General features: G+C 46.6%; 2 protein-coding genes across 6 annotated transcripts in view; one reads left to right on the top strand and one right to left on the bottom strand.

Annotated features, from left to right (window-relative positions):
• Nucleotides 1-431: 431 nt before the first annotated feature.
• On the bottom strand, nucleotides 432-11,984 carry NTHL1 (nth like DNA glycosylase 1). The gene is made up of 6 exons (XM_063934897.1): nucleotides 11,772-11,984; nucleotides 5,343-5,548; nucleotides 4,512-4,682; nucleotides 4,002-4,161; nucleotides 1,229-1,334; nucleotides 432-757 (listed from the first exon to the last, which is right to left on the bottom strand). Exons 1-6 carry the CDS (start codon nucleotides 11,878-11,880, stop codon nucleotides 616-618), a joined length of 894 nt encoding a protein of 297 aa, XP_063790967.1. The 5' UTR covers nucleotides 11,881-11,984; the 3' UTR covers nucleotides 432-615.
• A 17-nt stretch (nucleotides 11,985-12,001) lies between these two features.
• Nucleotides 12,002-16,960, top strand: part of TSC2 (TSC complex subunit 2) — a 93,810-nt gene continuing 88,851 nt past the window's right edge. For all 5 annotated transcript variants that reach the window (XM_063934894.1, XM_063934892.1, XM_063934893.1 and 2 more), the window contains exon 1: nucleotides 12,002-12,121. The gene's annotated coding sequence lies outside the window, so the exon portion shown is untranslated. The remainder of the gene's footprint in view (nucleotides 12,122-16,960) is intronic.

The raw sequence follows: 16,960 nt of genomic DNA on the forward strand, positions 1-16,960 counted from the left end.
AGCCCCTATCCAGATATAGGCTTGTATTAGCCACAGGGGGAGATATACCAAATCTTGTAGAGAGAGAAAGTAACAACCAATCAGCTCCTGTCACTCTTCAAACACAGATGTATTAAGCCTGGGGAAGTGATAAAGCAGTGATAAGTGCAAGGTGAAAACACATCAGCCAATCAGCTCCAATATGTAAATCGACAGTTTGGAGCGGATTGGCTGGTGCGTTATCACCTTGCACTTATCACTGCTTTATCACTTTTCCAGGCTTAATACATCTGCCCAACAGTCTGTAAAATGTCCTTTAAGAGCTGATTGGCTGGTACTCTTATCTCCAAGGTTTGATACATGTCCCCCACTGTAGTTCTGGATCTGCCAATAATATCATCATTAATCATCATTAATCAACTACATCACACCAAAATGAAAACAATAAGATAGAAAAAGAGAAACTGTGTTACATTTATTGAAAGCATAGAAATATATACATTCTAAAAGTAAAGAAATTGCATCTTCTAAGGTTTGTAGAAACGTGACCTAATTTTTACAGTAGTCTAACTCCTGATTGGAACATGTACAGTTTGTAATGTCCAAGTAGTCTCGTGCCCTCTCCATTTCTCCATTTTAGGGTCCAGGGGTGCTTCGTTTCTTCTTTGCTCCAGGACAGATGTCTCTGTTTAGGCATTCAGAGCATTGAGGGTCCACGGGGAGGCAGACTTGCTGTCCAAACCCAACAAACAGCCAGTTAATCTCGCTCCAAAGATCCCTATGGATAGAAACAGATGTAAAAAGTAAAACTGACACACTCTACATAAATATCAACGACATAAAAAATGTAGGTCTGCAACTGGTCCTTTTTTTGCCTTTGTCTGCGTAAAACAATCAGGGAACCATTACTGAGCCGCGTCCCCGCAACGTTTCCATTCTCCAGACATTACTGCATGACAAGGAGACGGGCATGTGGATGGTGGGGCCCATCAAGATGCGTGCCTCTGGTTGTCATGAAGTTATGGGTAAGGTTGGCCCCCTTTACATTTTACTATCTAAATCCCTGATTATGAGGCTTGTAATCCACCATCTCGACTCAGGTCTGTGGTATAACAAAATGGAGTCACTTTGGTTTCACTGGTAATTGTAGTATGGCAACAGCAGGAAAGGTCATGCTTCTAGATTATACACAGAGTATTGTTTGCGGATGGCATTATAACTTGATCCTCATCAAGCTGAAAACCCTCACCTCGGCATCCAGTCCTCCAGGGCTACTCGTGTGTCCTCAGGGGTCTTTGTTTCCTTTTTCACCCACTTTAGCCGGTTAGAAATGCGATGTACGTGAGTGTCCACACCTGAGGAGAGAGTGCAGGCTGGTAAGGCCTAGTTATACAAGGTACACTTTCTCCTAAGGTCCACAAATGACAAATCCAACATGCCAACAGTACAACTTAGTTACGTGAAATATTAGGGGGTTATTTTGTACTTCCCGTTACACCGCCGCCTCCATGGCTGCAGGTACAGAGAGCGGAGATCAGAACTGTAGGAGGAGAACATGAAGCAAGCATCCATGATTTACATCACACTACAGGAGAAAATAGTTTACAAGTATCCCCACCACGATAGGAGTTGTTCTAATCCAACAGGATGTGGAGTGTGAGAAAGTGCCACATCCTTTTCTGTGGTCATCAAGAATAGTGCACATGCAGTTTGAGTGGCAGAATTCAGATACGTATGTAAATCCGATGGTTTATGTACATCTGTAATGTGTCAGTGAGGAGCGGAGTGATCAGTGAATGAGGAGTGTGGCGGAGTGATACAGCTCTGTGTGATCTGTCATAGTGATGACCATCAACTGCTCTGCCAATGACGGTTGATGATTTTACACCATTGGCAGGAGGAGCCCCGCACATACGTATAATGAGGCCAGCAGTTAACATCGGTTGACAGCCATCCATATTATACAATCGGTGTCCTCCAATCGATGGTGAAAACACTCATCATCGCCATCACACCATAAATGGTTGCTAACCGTCGATGGTTGATGGCCACCTCTAATTTGTACTGCCAATGAGGAGGACATCACAGTCAGGGAGGAGGAGATCTTGGACTCCCTTTGTGATCTGTGGAGCTGGTACGTGGCGGCTGCCATGAGGAAGCCAAGGTGAAGAGAAGGACAGTCGCCCCCATTGTCTTGTGAGTGGGAACACTGTGCAGCAGGTCTGCAAGTGAGTGAAGAGGAGGAGGGTGTGTCATCCCATTAAATGAGCGGTAAGAGCCCCATATTAAGAGAAAGGGGAAGCCACCATGAAAATGCACCAGCAGCCAGTCAAAGGAAAGGGTTACAAGCAGAGACATAATTGGCTAAAATCACAAAGGAAAAGAGGAGGTGAAGCCCTACGTGAGGGAGAGCCAACTTCTGGGAGATGCAGCACAGACAAGAGGCCAGGGGGAAAGGTAACCCCACTGTACCAAAGCTAGGGATGGCCATCGACCATCGATGATTCGAAATCATCAATGGTTTATGACCAATGTCAAATACTTTTACTATCGATGGGGGAGAACCAGATGGTTTCCCGCCATCGATGGTTCAGTGCTACCGAAATATATATACAGTATATATTTATTTTTTCTATCCCTCAAAGTGTCAGGGCACGGAGCTTAGCCCTGACCCCTGACACCCACAAAGACATGCCCCCGGGCTCTGATTGGCCCGCATTTCATGTTACTGTAATGCAGGGGTGGCCATCGATGGGTAAAACCATCGATTGTTCCCTTCCAGATGGGTTTACACCATCGAGGTTATCCATCAATGGCACCATCGATGGAGATCATCGATAAATAACCCACCAATGGCAATCCCTAACCAAACCCATTTTGTATACCTGCGAAAGAGAGTATGTACACTGCTGGCCCTGTGACATGAGGAGAGGGGAGTATAGAGGCAGACTTATGTTGAGGCCTACAAAGAGTGTATGAGAAGCAGCTCTGCGTAACCTTGTGGAGAGCAGTAATTGCACAGGAGCCGATTGTATGCCTAGTGAGATACCGATAAATGGAGGGAAATATGTTAGGAATGACGGCACTAGCAAGAAAATGGATATATTTTCCTTTTTTTTTTGTCATAAACCAGGTGCAGGAGGGGAGAAGTAGGTGTAGATATTTTTCCTTTATCAGTTATAATTTTGCAAAGTACTGTAATGCCCTGGAAGTGTTGTTTAATAAAGCAACAGAGAGCACATCTTGTAACAGAGATGGCCCGACACCCAGCGCATTGCATTGCACTAGGCCACCGCTACGTAACATCATTGGTGTCCACACCTGGAAAAAACAATGACGAAAAACTTGCATGTGCAGGGACCCCTTAGTCACTAAATGTCCACACCACTGAGCTAGCCAGGGCCTAGAGAAATATCAGAGAAGAGGGGGAGGGCAACATACGCACTTAGGGCCTGATTGAGATTTGTACGCAAACCCAATGATAGTTTGTGGTATGCACACGGTTGACATGCTGTGATGTTTGGGTGGTGCAGAGATTGCCCCCTGTTTTCCTAGGTGCGCCAGACCCAGGCTCTGTGTCGTCGGAGGCAGACTTCGTCGATCCGGCGGACTGAATATTGACGGCCAGTCTCAGTACGCATCGAGAGTGGCGACCGGTGGTGTGGCACTCAGATCTCGCAGAAGGTGTCTTATCTCCTACAGATGGCTCCTGCTGCATTCACGTTTTATTTGTAAGGAGTTGCACAGGAGCTTCTCTGCAGCTGTGAAATTCCATACAAATTGAAAACAGGCCCTTAATGCGCTTAAACAGTGACATGGGGGTTAAAATAACATGGTACAATGTGGAAAACAGCACGGCAACCAATTGGAATCAATCCGATTCTGCAATTACAGATTAGCTAAAAGAACGCAAACATCTGGTTGGTATAGGTTACACCACCTGAGCTCACATTGCTCCACGTCCTTCGCGTTATCAAAACCAGCATGTACAGTAGCAACACAGGCACATTATTAAACCTTACCAATCCCAGACACCTTGTGCCACGCAATGTCCATAACCAGATGAGCCATTTTGGGTCCCACCCCAGGAAGTTTCACCAGTTCTGCCACATTATCAGGTATGTCACCACCGTACTTTTCCTGTAGGATCCTTGTTGTTTGCTTGATGTACTTTACTTTGCTCTGCAGTAAGAAAACAAAATTATACTTGTCCCCAGTTCACACTATTGAGGTAAGTTTAGCTATGTAGGAGATGCTAGAGCGGAAATTGCCCATACAAGTTTTGCCAGTTCTGTGAATATGGTTCACCAAATATAAACCCCCCCCCCCCCTGCTCAGGGAGGAGTCAGTCATTTTGTCATGAGAACTCAGCCTATGAGCGTACAAAAAGCTAGTCATATCACTGAGGCATTCGTGGATAGATCAGCTTTATATTGGTGCAGAATACAAAATGGATGCCGACTCTCTGTGAAGAAGACAAGTAGATGTCCATTTAAAAAACAAAAACAAAGAGTACATATCTATCATCTTACCTTCCAGAATCCCACTGGATAAATAAGCTTCCCCAGAGTCTCCTCATCCATCTCCAGTATCTGGCTCACAGTCAGGCCATGTTCTATTAGCCTGGTCATGGCTGCTGAGGTCACCTGGTCCTTTGTCTGACTGGAGAGCATCAAGGACAGCAACACCTGGTATCGTATCACCTGCAAAGCAAGAAGGATTCTGGCTGGTACACAGCTATATAGCTACCAGAGGTCAAACTTCAATGACCCACCTTTGAGGATGAAAATGGTTACACAGCACCAGCTAGAGAGCTGGAGGAGTCACGAGCCACAAAAGTGTCGGGACCTCAAGGAACAAATGTTGGTGAGGAGGACTAGAATTACTGGTATAAATTACTGGTATATTGACAAATTTTGGTGGAGTTCTTTTAGATGAGGTAAAATAAAAAGCTCTGCTTTCCGCCAGCCAAGTGTTTCCATCAGACCATTGTTAATATTATTCTGCGGATCTCTCAGAAAGCTCCACGAATCCAGCAATAGGATGCTCTCCTACTAAGCTGGGCCTTTTTCACCCTGTGATAGTGGCGCCGCTTCTCAAGGCTGCAAACATTGCTGGAGTCAGGCAAATGGGCGCTGGAGTATTCACAAGGGGAAGATGTATCAGGTGAATGCTGGGCCAAAGGGAAGTTGGACTTTGTTTTTCATGTTGTCTCAGGGAACTCCACCCAAAATAAGCATTTTTGATTCTAGGTGGAATTCTACTTGAATCAAATTTGCAAGATTCTTGAAACCTTTGTAGTATGCAGACAAGAGTAGCGTGTGAGAGGTTGCTAAGATACATGTGAGGGACTAAGCTATTACCTCTGGGGGGGCACTCTGATCAAAACACTTCTCAGCCCCCATCTGATCCACTGGGGCATCCCTGCCGCTCCTCATCTCCCTGATGTTCTCCAGCTGTGCCCTCCAGTTCTTCGGCTCCCACTTCTGCGTTTTCTCTGGGTCTTCAATGGACTCGTACTCCACCTGCACTCGTTTCCGTACTGGAGGAGGAGTTTTCTCACGCCTACCTGAAAGCAAATTTGACATATGACCTTTTTTTTCTACAGGTGTGTAATCACTCCCCCTCCCCCTTGCATCTGCGCTGGGGCTAACATTCAGAGACCCCCCCCCCCAACATGACATGAGTCTCTGGAGCTTCAATATTGCAGATAGTTCTCTAACCCATCTCCTGCTTGTGAAAGTGTGACCAGTTTTGGAAACTGAATTATCCAGCTTCTCTGACCGTAGTTGCAAGTGTCTAAAAAACCATGAACAATTATTCCTGGCAGCCTTCGTATCATCACATGTTTAGCTTGATTCACTGCATCAGTGTACTGATCTGCTAAGCTGGGTAATGCTCCAGCTCCTTCCAATATGGCTGGTTGGGTCTATTTACTAAACGGCAATCTTCATTGATTTTGCTGTAGGACACACACACACACACACTAACAAGAACACTGTGGGGCATCCAGACCTGATCGAAATGTTGTTAAAACAGCAGACTGACGATTTTCGTCTGTCTGCTCAAGTGCCGCGATTGCATTACGCGTGCTTTCACTATGTGACCGCATCCCGGAAGGTTGCAATCGCATAGTGATTGACATGCGGCGGGCGGTTGAGGGGACGTAGTGGCACGGGAAACGCAGGAGTGCCAAGGCTGTTTTTGGGGCAGCCCGGTGGACGTCGCCTGCGTATCCTGCAAAAGAAAACATGGAGGTGGTGCGCCTGCCTACGTAGCCTGGCTGCATATACAGGGGTCTACCTCTATTTAGAGGTTTTTTCAATGTTATCATAACTGAATTGCGATCGCATTGCTGGGCGGCCCCCAGCATATGATTTTATCGGTAGCAGTTTTTGCTATTGCTACCAACTCTGAATAACCCCCATTGTGTCTGTTTGTTCCAAGATGGCGCACAAACTACTGAACTGATTTTCATGAAAACTGCATCAAGTTGTATTAAAAACTCTCAGAAATAACCTGCACTTTGTTTTATCTCGATCAGTCATGTTAAAGCTGAGCAATAACAAAAATCAAAATGTATTGGCATCATCATCAATGCAAGAGATAGCGACTTGTGGCCATGCCAACGTGTGATCCTTGCAACCAAGAATAAACAAGTTCACTCTATTAGCAGTTATATATTGGAGAGTTTGTCCTGGGGAGAGGAGTTTCCAATTCTATAAACACTGTCATGAATGTAGGAGATGCAGGGCACGCTCCCGCTGAATTCCTTAATAAGCTATTGGTGTCTGGGTCATTAGGTCGACCACTATTGGTTGACATGCATTATGTCGACATGATCATTAGGTCGACATGGAAAAAGGTCGACATGCATTTTTTTAAACTTTTTTTGGTGTCGTATTCTTCGTAAAGTGACCGGGAACCCCAATTAGTGCACTCTGTCCCCTCACATGGCTCGCTTCGCTCGCCATGCTTTGGGCAAGGGAGGTCATTTTGAGTTGATCGCTCGCTAGCAACTTTTTGCAGCGCTGCGGTCAGATAGTCGCCGCCTATGGGGGAGTGTATTTTCGCTTTGCAAGTGTGCAAACGCTTTTGCAGCCGATGGCACAAAAAAGTTTTTGTAGTTTCTGAGTAGCTCTGGACTTACTCAGCCGCTGCGATTACTTCAGTCTTTTTGGTCCCGGAATTGATGTCAGACACCCGCCCTGCAAACACTTGGACACGCCTGCGTTTTTCCAAACACTCCCAGAAAACGGTCAGTTGACACCCACAAACGGCTTCTTCCTGTCAATCTCCTTGCGATCCGCTGTGCGAATGGATTCTTCGTTAAATCCATTGCCCAGCACGATCCTCTTTGGACCCCTACGACGCGCCTGTGCATTGCGGTGCATATGCAGTTTTGCAGAGATTTAACCTGATCGCAGCGCTGCAAAAAGTTGCTAGCGAGCGATCAACTTGGAATGACCCCCAAGGTGCTTCTCTGCGCTTGAAACAGGTTACTATTCCCAATCGTAGTCCACGTGGATCGTAAAATATGAAAAAGTAAAAAAAATGATTTAAAAAAAACAAAGCGCACGTCGACCTTTCTCCATGTCAACCTAGTAACCGTATCAACCTTATGACTGCCGACCAATAGTGGTCGACCTAAGTGTTGCCTGCACATCTTATAACCGTGAATGTTGGTGTGCCAATGATGCTAATGAGAAACTTGAATCCGCCTAAATTGTGCAATGGGACATGACTGAAAGTTAAGTCTCCTCAAAGAAATGTTATAGAGGCTAGCATATTGGCAGGATGCGGTAAAGGTGAAAATTATTTTATTCCAAATTCCCAATAACTTTTCCTTTCAGTTTAAGAGATTTAGGAGGGTATTCAATTAGCCCCGGCAATTTCGAAGCTATCGAATTTACCCTTTTTTTTAGTGAAAAGGCATTGGCGAAAAATGCCTCAAAATCTGTGAAAATGGCCCGCCTTTTTGCCGGCGCAGGTGCGAGAACATTTGGATTTGCCGATCCATCTATTTTTCACTCCTGCCGAATGTTTCACCTAGGCGAAAAAAAATGGAAGTTCTTTTTTTAAACCGACAGATGTAATATAAAAAGTGCCTACACAAGGGATATTTTTTTAAGTAGAAGATTAAAAAATTCTCTATTTTACCCACACAACATCACAAAATTGAATTGTTACGTACGGGACAAGCCAAGCCTTTGTAAAGGAAACTTCTACTTAATTCACCTCAACCGAATGTATTAAGAGCCTGTGCTAATTTTGTTTTTTTATGAAAAACTATAAGAAAGAGCTAATATTTAACTTGTCAACCTATGGTGAAAACTCAAAAAGATATACATATTTTTTAACAGTCTCACATGGGTAGAAGCTGAAGCTGGTATAATACATACATATAACATACATACATACGCGCGCTCGCACACACACACACACACACACAGTGTGAGGCAAAAAACTGCAGACTGTTAACAAAAACACATGGGGCCTAATTCTGAGTTGATCGCAGCAGCAAATTTGTTAGCAGTTGTTCAAAACCATGGGGGGTCATTCCGAGTTGTTCGCTCGCAAGCTGCTTTTAGCAGCTTTGCACACGCTAAGCCGCCGCCTACTGGGAGTGAATCTTAGCTTATCAAAATTGCGAACGAAAGATTAGCAGAATTGCGAATAGACACTTCTTAGCAGTTTCTGAGTAGCTCCACACTTACTCGGCATCTGCGATCAGTTCAGTCAGTTTCGTTCCTGGTTTGACGTCACAAACACACCCAGCGTTCGCCCAGACACTCCCCCGTTTCTCCAGCCACTCCCGCGTTTTTCCCAGAAACGGTAGCGTTTTTTCACACACTCCCATAAAACGGCCTGTTTCCGCCCAGAAACACCCACTTCCTGTCAATCACATTACGATCACCAGAACGAAGAAAAAACCTCATAATGCCGTGAGTAAAATACCTAACTGCATAGCAAATTTACTTGGCGCAGTCGCACTGCGGACATTGCGCATGCGCATTAGCGACTATTCGCTCCGTTGTGACAAAAAAATAACGAGCGAACAACTCGGAATGACCCCCCATGTGCACTGCAGGGGGGGCAGATGTAACATGTGCAGAGAGAGTTAGATTTGGGTGGGGTGTATTCAAACTGAAATCTAAATTGCAGTGTAAAAATAAAGCAGACAGTATTTACCCTGCACAGAAACAAAATAACCCACCCAAATCTAACTCTCTTTGCAAATGTTATATCTGCCCCCCCTGCAGTGCACATGGTTTTGCCCAATTGCTAACAAACTTGCTGCTGCGATCAACTCAGAATTAGCCCCAAGGTAAATACTATTCAAAAATGTAGTATATAATGTAACAGTGCATGGAATACACTATTTTCAATTGGTTTTGAATTCGATATTGTCCATTCGGTGGCCTGACGTTTTGCATCATTTGCCGGGAAGCGACTTTCACTTGTGTGGCTACATTAACAAACAGAATTTTCGCTATTGGGCGGAAAACAATCCTACTCAGCTTCATTAGACTTAAGCCGGGGTACACAGTGGGCGACCTCAGCACTATATCGCCGATTGCTAATTAGGGGAGATCGCCAGTGCATACACACTGAACGATATCGATGTACGCTATCGTTCAGTGACGTCATCCCCCGCACTCCCCAAACAAGCAGCTCAAAGATATTGTTAACATTGAGCTGCATGTTCGGTAGATGATGGATAAACGAGAACGACCCGCGGGTGCGCGCATGGTTCATCCATACAAACTGGCCGATATGAACGATATATTGTATCATTACTGTTCATATCGTTAATTCATAGCTGCCAGTGTCTAAGTGATTATAGGGACGACATGAAAGGACTCTTCACAGCCGCTCACTGTTTGGTGCATTGTTGCAGATTTGACTGTTTATGGCCCTTCATTTTTTGAGAAGGAAGACCAAACGGGATACGATTATTAGGTCGACAGTCATTAGGTCAGCCACTATTGGTTGACATGCATTAGGTCGACATGGAAAAAGGTTGACATGCGGTTTTCACATTTCCCCCCCCCATTTTTTGATCTTTTTCATACTTTCCGATCCACGTGGACTATGATTGGGAATAGTAAACTGTCCGAAGCATGGCGAGTGAAGGGAGCCATGCGAGGGGACACGGTGCACTAATTGGGGTTCCCAGTCACTTTACGAAGAAAACGACACAAAAAAAGTAAAAAAAAACCTCATGTCGACCTTGATTAGGTCGACCTAATGACCATGTCGACCAATAGTGGTTGACCTAATGACTGTCGACCTAATGACCCATACCCAACCAAACAGTTACAGTAAACTGGGTATACACTTATAGCGATGTGTACCCAGCCCGACACTGCCACCAACGGGAGACCCTGTATGCGCACGTGTATACACACTTGCCGACGCCTGGTCCGACAGGTGGGGAGTCACGTGACAGGCTGCATCCTGCAGCAAGTCATCGCTAGCGACATTCCCTGTCAACCCTGCAGCAGGGCCAAGGGGGGATGCTGCTAGCGACCCACGGGAGTGCACATATCATGGGTACACACCAGACAATGTACCCAATAAGTCGCTCCGATTACACAGGATTGGGCGACATATCGTCTAGCGTGTACCCAGCATAACTTCCCATCGGTATGTGGAGATGCTACAGAACTTCCTGGAAATGAAACTCACCAAACTTAGAAATACAGATGTGTGGTTTCAACAGGATGAGACCACCGCTCACATGGGAAGGGGACCAATGGAATTTTTCCAAGAACTTTTTCCAGGGCACTTGATCTCGTTACGCAGTGACAATGGGGGGCCTGCACTTTCACTCGATCTAGCCCCTTGTGACTTTTTTTTTTGGGGGTGTGGAGATCTGAAAGCTGAGATCTACAAACATTGATCAAGAACCACTAATGAACTGAAGGCTTCTGTTCGGGTGTAGTATGTTATGCCGGCGGTCGGGCTCCCGGCGACGGAATCCCGACCGCCGGCATACCGACAGCTGGGCGAGCGCAAATGAGCCCCTTGCGGGCTTGCTGCACTACGCTATCTATTCTCCCTCCAGGAGGGTCGTGGACCCCCAAGAGGGAGAAGAACTGTCGGTATGCCAGCAGTTGGGATTCCGGCGCCGATATGCTGGTCGTTGGGAGCGCGACCGCCGGCAAAGTGAAGACCACCCTTCTATATGGCCAGAAATTGCAGTGGTAACGGTGGGAATGACCCACCGAGTGATGCGAAACTTCAGACATACAGTAGACTACAAATGTATGGTGAATGACGGCTGCCATCTGGGCGATATCATATTCAAAACCAATTGAACATAAACGGTATTCCATGCATTATTACGTTATGTACTAAAATTTGTATTAGCATTTACCGTGCCCTTTTTGTTATTTAATAAGTGGGAGGACGTGGGAACAAATCATTTATATTCCCAGCACCTGTACATAGTAAAAAGTTTACAGAAAGGGGCATTTTACAACAAAGGAACATCAGATGATTCTCTATGGACACATTGATGATCAGCGAGACCATGAGTCAGACAATAGGGGATCAATAGATAAGGACAGCAAGTCATGCTGTGAGCTGGTAGAGCATGCAGCCCCCACACCAGGCATGCAGCCCCCACACCAGGCAGGCATGCAGCCCCCACACCAGGCAGGCATGCAGCCCCCACACCAGGCAGGCATGCAGCCCCCACACCAGGCAGGCATATCTGCACACAAAGCACCTGGAACTAGTAGCAGAAGCCTGCATAATAATACAAGGTGCCCTGTGAGTCTAACCTGCTGCATGCCTCTTCTGGCTCCCACATTTCCTCTTAGCGCCCAGCTCCTGTATGACGTTCCCCAGCAGCACCCGTCTCCTGCTCCTGGTCACCCTGCCAGCGCTCATTGCTGCACTCCAGCCTCCTACTGCTCCATAGGGACTCAGAAACAATGATCACCCCATGAGAACTACAACTCCCGGCAGCCCCTGCGCGCCGAGCTTCCGGGTGGCTGCTCGTGTGGCCGCAGCGATGGGCGGACCCGGTGGGCGGAGCCTGCAGGCCCTGAAGCCGAGGACTTAAGTGGGGAGAGAGCTGCTGCAGCCTGCGGGTGACAGGAGGCGGGTGGGAGAGCAGCGCCAGGGCCAGGTCTGTACATAGCCCGAGCTTGTGTCTGTGGCGGCGGTGGGTGGTGGTGTCTGTGTGTGTCCCTGGATGAGCGTCCGCCATCTGTGCATCGCACATAACTGTCCCCCCCATAGTGGCTGCTGTTTACCTTCTGCGCAGCACAGCTGTGTGCAATGCTCAGGAAGTGACCCGGGGTTCCTTACAGACTGCAGTATGAGTATATGGTGCATTCTATATTAAAGACCAGTTATGTGTCGTTAACACTATCATATATATATATATATATATATATAAATCATTGCAGTACAGGACAAATAGATTGCAGAAATAAGCGTTGTTAGGATATGTTTTGTATTGGGATTAGAGTGCAAGCTTCCTGGTTGCTGTGGGACAGGAAAGTGCTGGTCATGTGACTGGGGGACTTGGCCCCAGTCAGTGGGGTGGGTCTGGCTGGCAATAGAGGAAGCACCAGGGCAGCCTCTGCGGGTGAGGATCATTAGGTTGACCACTATTGGTTGACACCTGGAAAAGGTCGACATGAGGTTTTTAAAATAAAAATATTTTTGTGTGTCGTTATCTTTGTAAAGTGACTGGGAGCCCCAATTAGTGCACCGTGTCCCCTTGCATGGCTCGCTTCACTTGCCATGCTTTGGGCAAGTTACTATTCCCAGTCGTAGTCCACATGGATCGCAAAGTATGAAAAACTTAAATTAATTTAAAAAAACAAACAAACTCATGTCGGCCTTTTCATGTGTCTCCCTAGTGACCATGTTGGCCTAATGCATGTTGATCAATTGTGGTTGACCTAATGAGTGTTGACCTAATGGGGGGGTACACACAGGAGATTTCTCCTGGAGATGAGTGCTGAGCGATCTATCACAGACCACTCCGCGTGAGGTGTGCTGAGCGAGGTGGGGGTGGGGGGGATGCTCACTCCACACAGCGCTGAAGTGAGCAACCTGCTAGATTGATGCTCAATCTTGCACCGGCGATAGCAATGCGCGGCGCTGGGGGGCATACACACGAGATCCGTGCTTAATTTCTAAGCAATCTAGTCAGATTGCTTAGATTTTAAGCAACGATCGCTCCGTGAGGACCTCCCTTTAGATTGTAAGTGTAGTCGACCTAAAGACCGGATACCGCCTCAGCAAGGTCTTCTGATTGCATGGTGGGATTTATTGCCCGCATACAATTAGTACAGTAGCTGCTTTTTTGTCTGTTGTTGGAAGTTTTTATGACTATTTATACAGGGAGTTCCAAATGCCCCTCTGCAGTGACTGCGTGCTAAGCAAGTCTCCCCGCGGACACGGTGCTAAGGAATATGACAACAGCATTTGGTTTTTAACACTCTATTTACATGAGATAAAAGAGCATTTGTTCTAACTTTTCTACATTAAGGCTGTGTACACACTGTAAGATCTTTTCTTCCGATTCTGACTATATAGTCAGAATCGGAAGAAAAGATAGTGCAGATCGCAAGGTGACAGTCACCTTGTGATCCCGATCCGATGCGCGGCCCCGCGCGGTCGGCATCGGCCGAAAAAATAGGCTGTGCAGGCAAGTCAATCCTGACTATCTCTATAGAAGAGATAGTCAGGATTGACACTTAGCCAAAATCGCACAGAACCAGGATCGCAAGCACACTCATTATGTGCTTGCGATACTGGCTAAGTGCCGAACCGTCCCCCCGTCGCACAGTGAGAATCGGATAAGTCCGAATCTCACCGTGTGTACACACCTTAAGGGTCCCGTTTATCAAGACTTGCATATGCAACGCAATCTGGGCCAGGAACGTGCGGTAAGCTAAATAGCTCAGGAGGCACTGGCTAGCACCAGAGCCACGTTTACATACAATATATGAGCCAAAGGGCACATGTGGGCATTATACACAGGTGCAGCAGTATAAACTCCTGAAAATTTTGTGAGTTTTGATTAGAGATGTGATGAAAAGATACACAGGTAAGGCACTGCCTCACCTGCCATAGACTTTTTACTCCACAGTTTTGGCTATAAAAATTCTTAGAATAATGCAAAGAATATATTTCAAACAGATTCTTTGTATTTTTCATATCCTTTATACAGTAAAAACTCTGGCACAAATGTTAGTATGACAGGAAAGGCACTGCCTCACCTGCCTCACCCCACCGCACGTCACTAATCTGGGCGTGATATTGCAATATATGCCATCGTTACGGCGGCATGTATCATTGAGCAGCCGCTTTCAGAGGCCGTCCTTGTGATGTGCTCTGAGCTCTACCGAGGCACCCGAGCTGTCCTGCTGTCCGCGCATGTGCGGCCGCCATTGCCATGGAAGGTTCCAGGGGAACAGTCTCATGGGTAACTGTGCAAATTGTAGCCCATAGGCTACAACGGGATATCGTAGCTCCAGGGACCAATCTGGCAGCGTCGCATTACCCATAAAAACCTATGAGGGATCACAGCAGCTATTGGAGATATCTGCTGCGGTCCCTCAGTCATACATTTGGGGTATGCTAAGTATTTGCAGCTAACACCCTAAAAAGTGGGGTTTTCTGGGCTTAATCTGCAAATATTCAATGATAAATGGGCCCCTAATCTTCCTTCTCCGGCCTCCCACAGCTGCAGAGGGGGCTTGCAGCCAGCGGCAGCACTCACTGCGGGGGGAGCGCAAATGATTCCACAACTATAGGCTTTGTGGGTGTCTCTTGGGGACCTGTGCGCTTTGTGTTACATGGCAATTATTTGTGACGCTAAATGGAATGATTATCTTATTGGTTTGCAATTGTCCTATAAAGATAGTACAGTTTTTGGTTAATATGGTATATAGTCTGATGAATTTAAATAAAGTGGTGAAGAGTGAGAGAAATAGGACTCCTCTTTTTGAGCAAGTGGATCTCTTGTACTATACGGCAGTTTGGTGGGGTTTCTGAATGGAGCATTGCTTTGCAAGTCTGGGCAGATTCGCTGTATATTTATGTTTTGGGGAAGTGCAGAAAAAAAAACATCTATCTTTCTGAATTGGTTACACGGGCATATTTATTAAGTGGGTATAGGTCGTTGGGTCGACATGCATTGGGTCGACAGGTCAAAAGATCGACATGGGTTTTTGGACTTTCTTTGGTGTCGTTTTGTTTGTAAAGTGACGGGGAACCCCAATCAGTGCACCCTCGCATGGCTCTCTTCGCTTGCAGGTTACCGTTCCCAATTGTAGTCCACGTGGATCGTCAAGTATGAAAAAGTCCAAAAAAAAAAAAAAAAGTGAAACACTCAAGTCGACCTAATGACTGTCGACCTAAGCTGTGTCAACCTAACGACCGTATCCCTATTAAGCCTGGAGAAGTGATAGTGGAAGGTGATAACGCACCAGCCAATCAGCTCCTCACTGTCATTTCTCTATCGTCCTAAGTGGATGCTGGGGTTCCTGAAAGGACCATGGGGAATAGCGGCTCCGCAGGAGACAGGGCACAAAAAAGTAAAGCTTTTACCAGATCAGGTGGTGTGCACTGGCTCCTCCCCCTATGACCCTCCTCCAGACTCCAGTTAGATTTTGTGCCCGGCCGAGAAGGGTGCAATCTAGGTGGCTCTCCTAAAGAGCTGCTTAGAGAAAGTTTAGCTTAGGTTTTTTACTTTACAGTGAGTCCTGCTGGCAACAGGATCACTGCAACGAGGGACTTAGGGGAGAAGTAGTGAACTCACCTGCGTGCAGAGTGGATTTGCTGCTTGGCTACTGGACACTAGCTCCAGAGGGACGATCACAGGTACAGCCTGGATGGTCACCGGAGCCGCGCCGCCGGCCCCCTTGCAGACGCTGAAGAGAGAAGAGGTCCAAAATCGGCGGCTGAAGACTCCTGAGTCTTCATAAAGGTAGCGCACAGCACTGCAGCTGTGCGCCATTTTCCTCTCAGCACACTTCACACAACAGTCACTGAGGGTGCAGAGCGCTGGGGGGGGCGCTCTGAGAGGCAAATAAAAACCTTATTAGAGGCAAAAAATACCTCACATATAGCCCACAGAGGCTATATGGAGATATTTAACCCCTGCCTAACTTCAAAAATAGCGGGAGACGAGCCCGCCGAAAAAGGGGCGGGGCCTATCTCCTCAGCACACAGCGCCATTTTCTCTCGCAGAAAAGCTGGAGAGAAGGCTCCCAGGCTCTCCCCTGCACTGCACTACAGAAACAGGGTTAAAACAGAGAGGGGGGGCACTGATTTTGGCGATATTGTATATATATATAAAAGATGCTATAAGGGAGAAACACTTATACAAGGTTGTCCCTATATAATTATAGCGTTTTTGGTGTGTGCTGGCAGACTCTCCCTCTGTCTCCCCAAAGGGCTAGTGGGTCCTGTCCTCTGTCAGAGCATTCCCGGTGTGTGTGCTGTGTGTCGGTACGTGTGTGTCGACATGTATGAGGACGATGTTGGTGAGGAGGCGGAGAAATTGCCTGTAATGGTGATGTCACTCTCTAGGGAGTCGACACCGGAATGGATGGCTTATTTAGAGAATTACGTGAGAATGTCAACACGCTGCAAGGTCGGTTGACGACATGAGACGGCCGACAATCTATTAGGACCGGTCCAGGCGTCTCAGAAACACCGTCAGGGGTTTTAAAAACATTTACCTCAGTCGGTCGACACAGACACAGACACGGACACTGAATACAGTGTCGACGGTGAATAAACAAACGTATTTCTCATTAGGGCCACACGTTAAGGGCAATGAAGGAGGTGTTACGTGTTTCTGATACTACAAGTACCACAAGAAAGGGTATTATGTGGGAGTGAAAAAACTACCTGTAGTTTTTCCTGAATCAGATAAAATAAAATGAAGTGTGTGATGATGCGTAGGGTTACCCCGATAGCAAATATTGGCGTTATACCC

This window comes from Pseudophryne corroboree, chromosome 7 (genome assembly GCF_028390025.1).
Source record: "Pseudophryne corroboree isolate aPseCor3 chromosome 7, aPseCor3.hap2, whole genome shotgun sequence".
Classification (NCBI taxonomy): domain Eukaryota; kingdom Metazoa; phylum Chordata; class Amphibia; order Anura; family Myobatrachidae; genus Pseudophryne; species Pseudophryne corroboree.

Bases quoted from the DNA above. Each gene is read 5' to 3' on its own strand.
- NTHL1 (XM_063934897.1), bottom strand. From the start codon at position 11,880: ATGAGCGCTGGCAGGGTGACCAGGAGCAGGAGACGGGTGCTGCTGGGG. The intron at 4,683-5,342 runs GTAATAGCTTAG...CTTGCTTTGCAG, and splicing joins ATCAGAGTGCCCCCCCAGAG to GTGATACGATACCAGGTGTT. The intron at 1,335-4,001 runs GTAAGGTTTAAT...CTCTCTCCTCAG, and splicing joins GCACAAGGTGTCTGGGATTG to GTGTGGACACTCACGTACAT.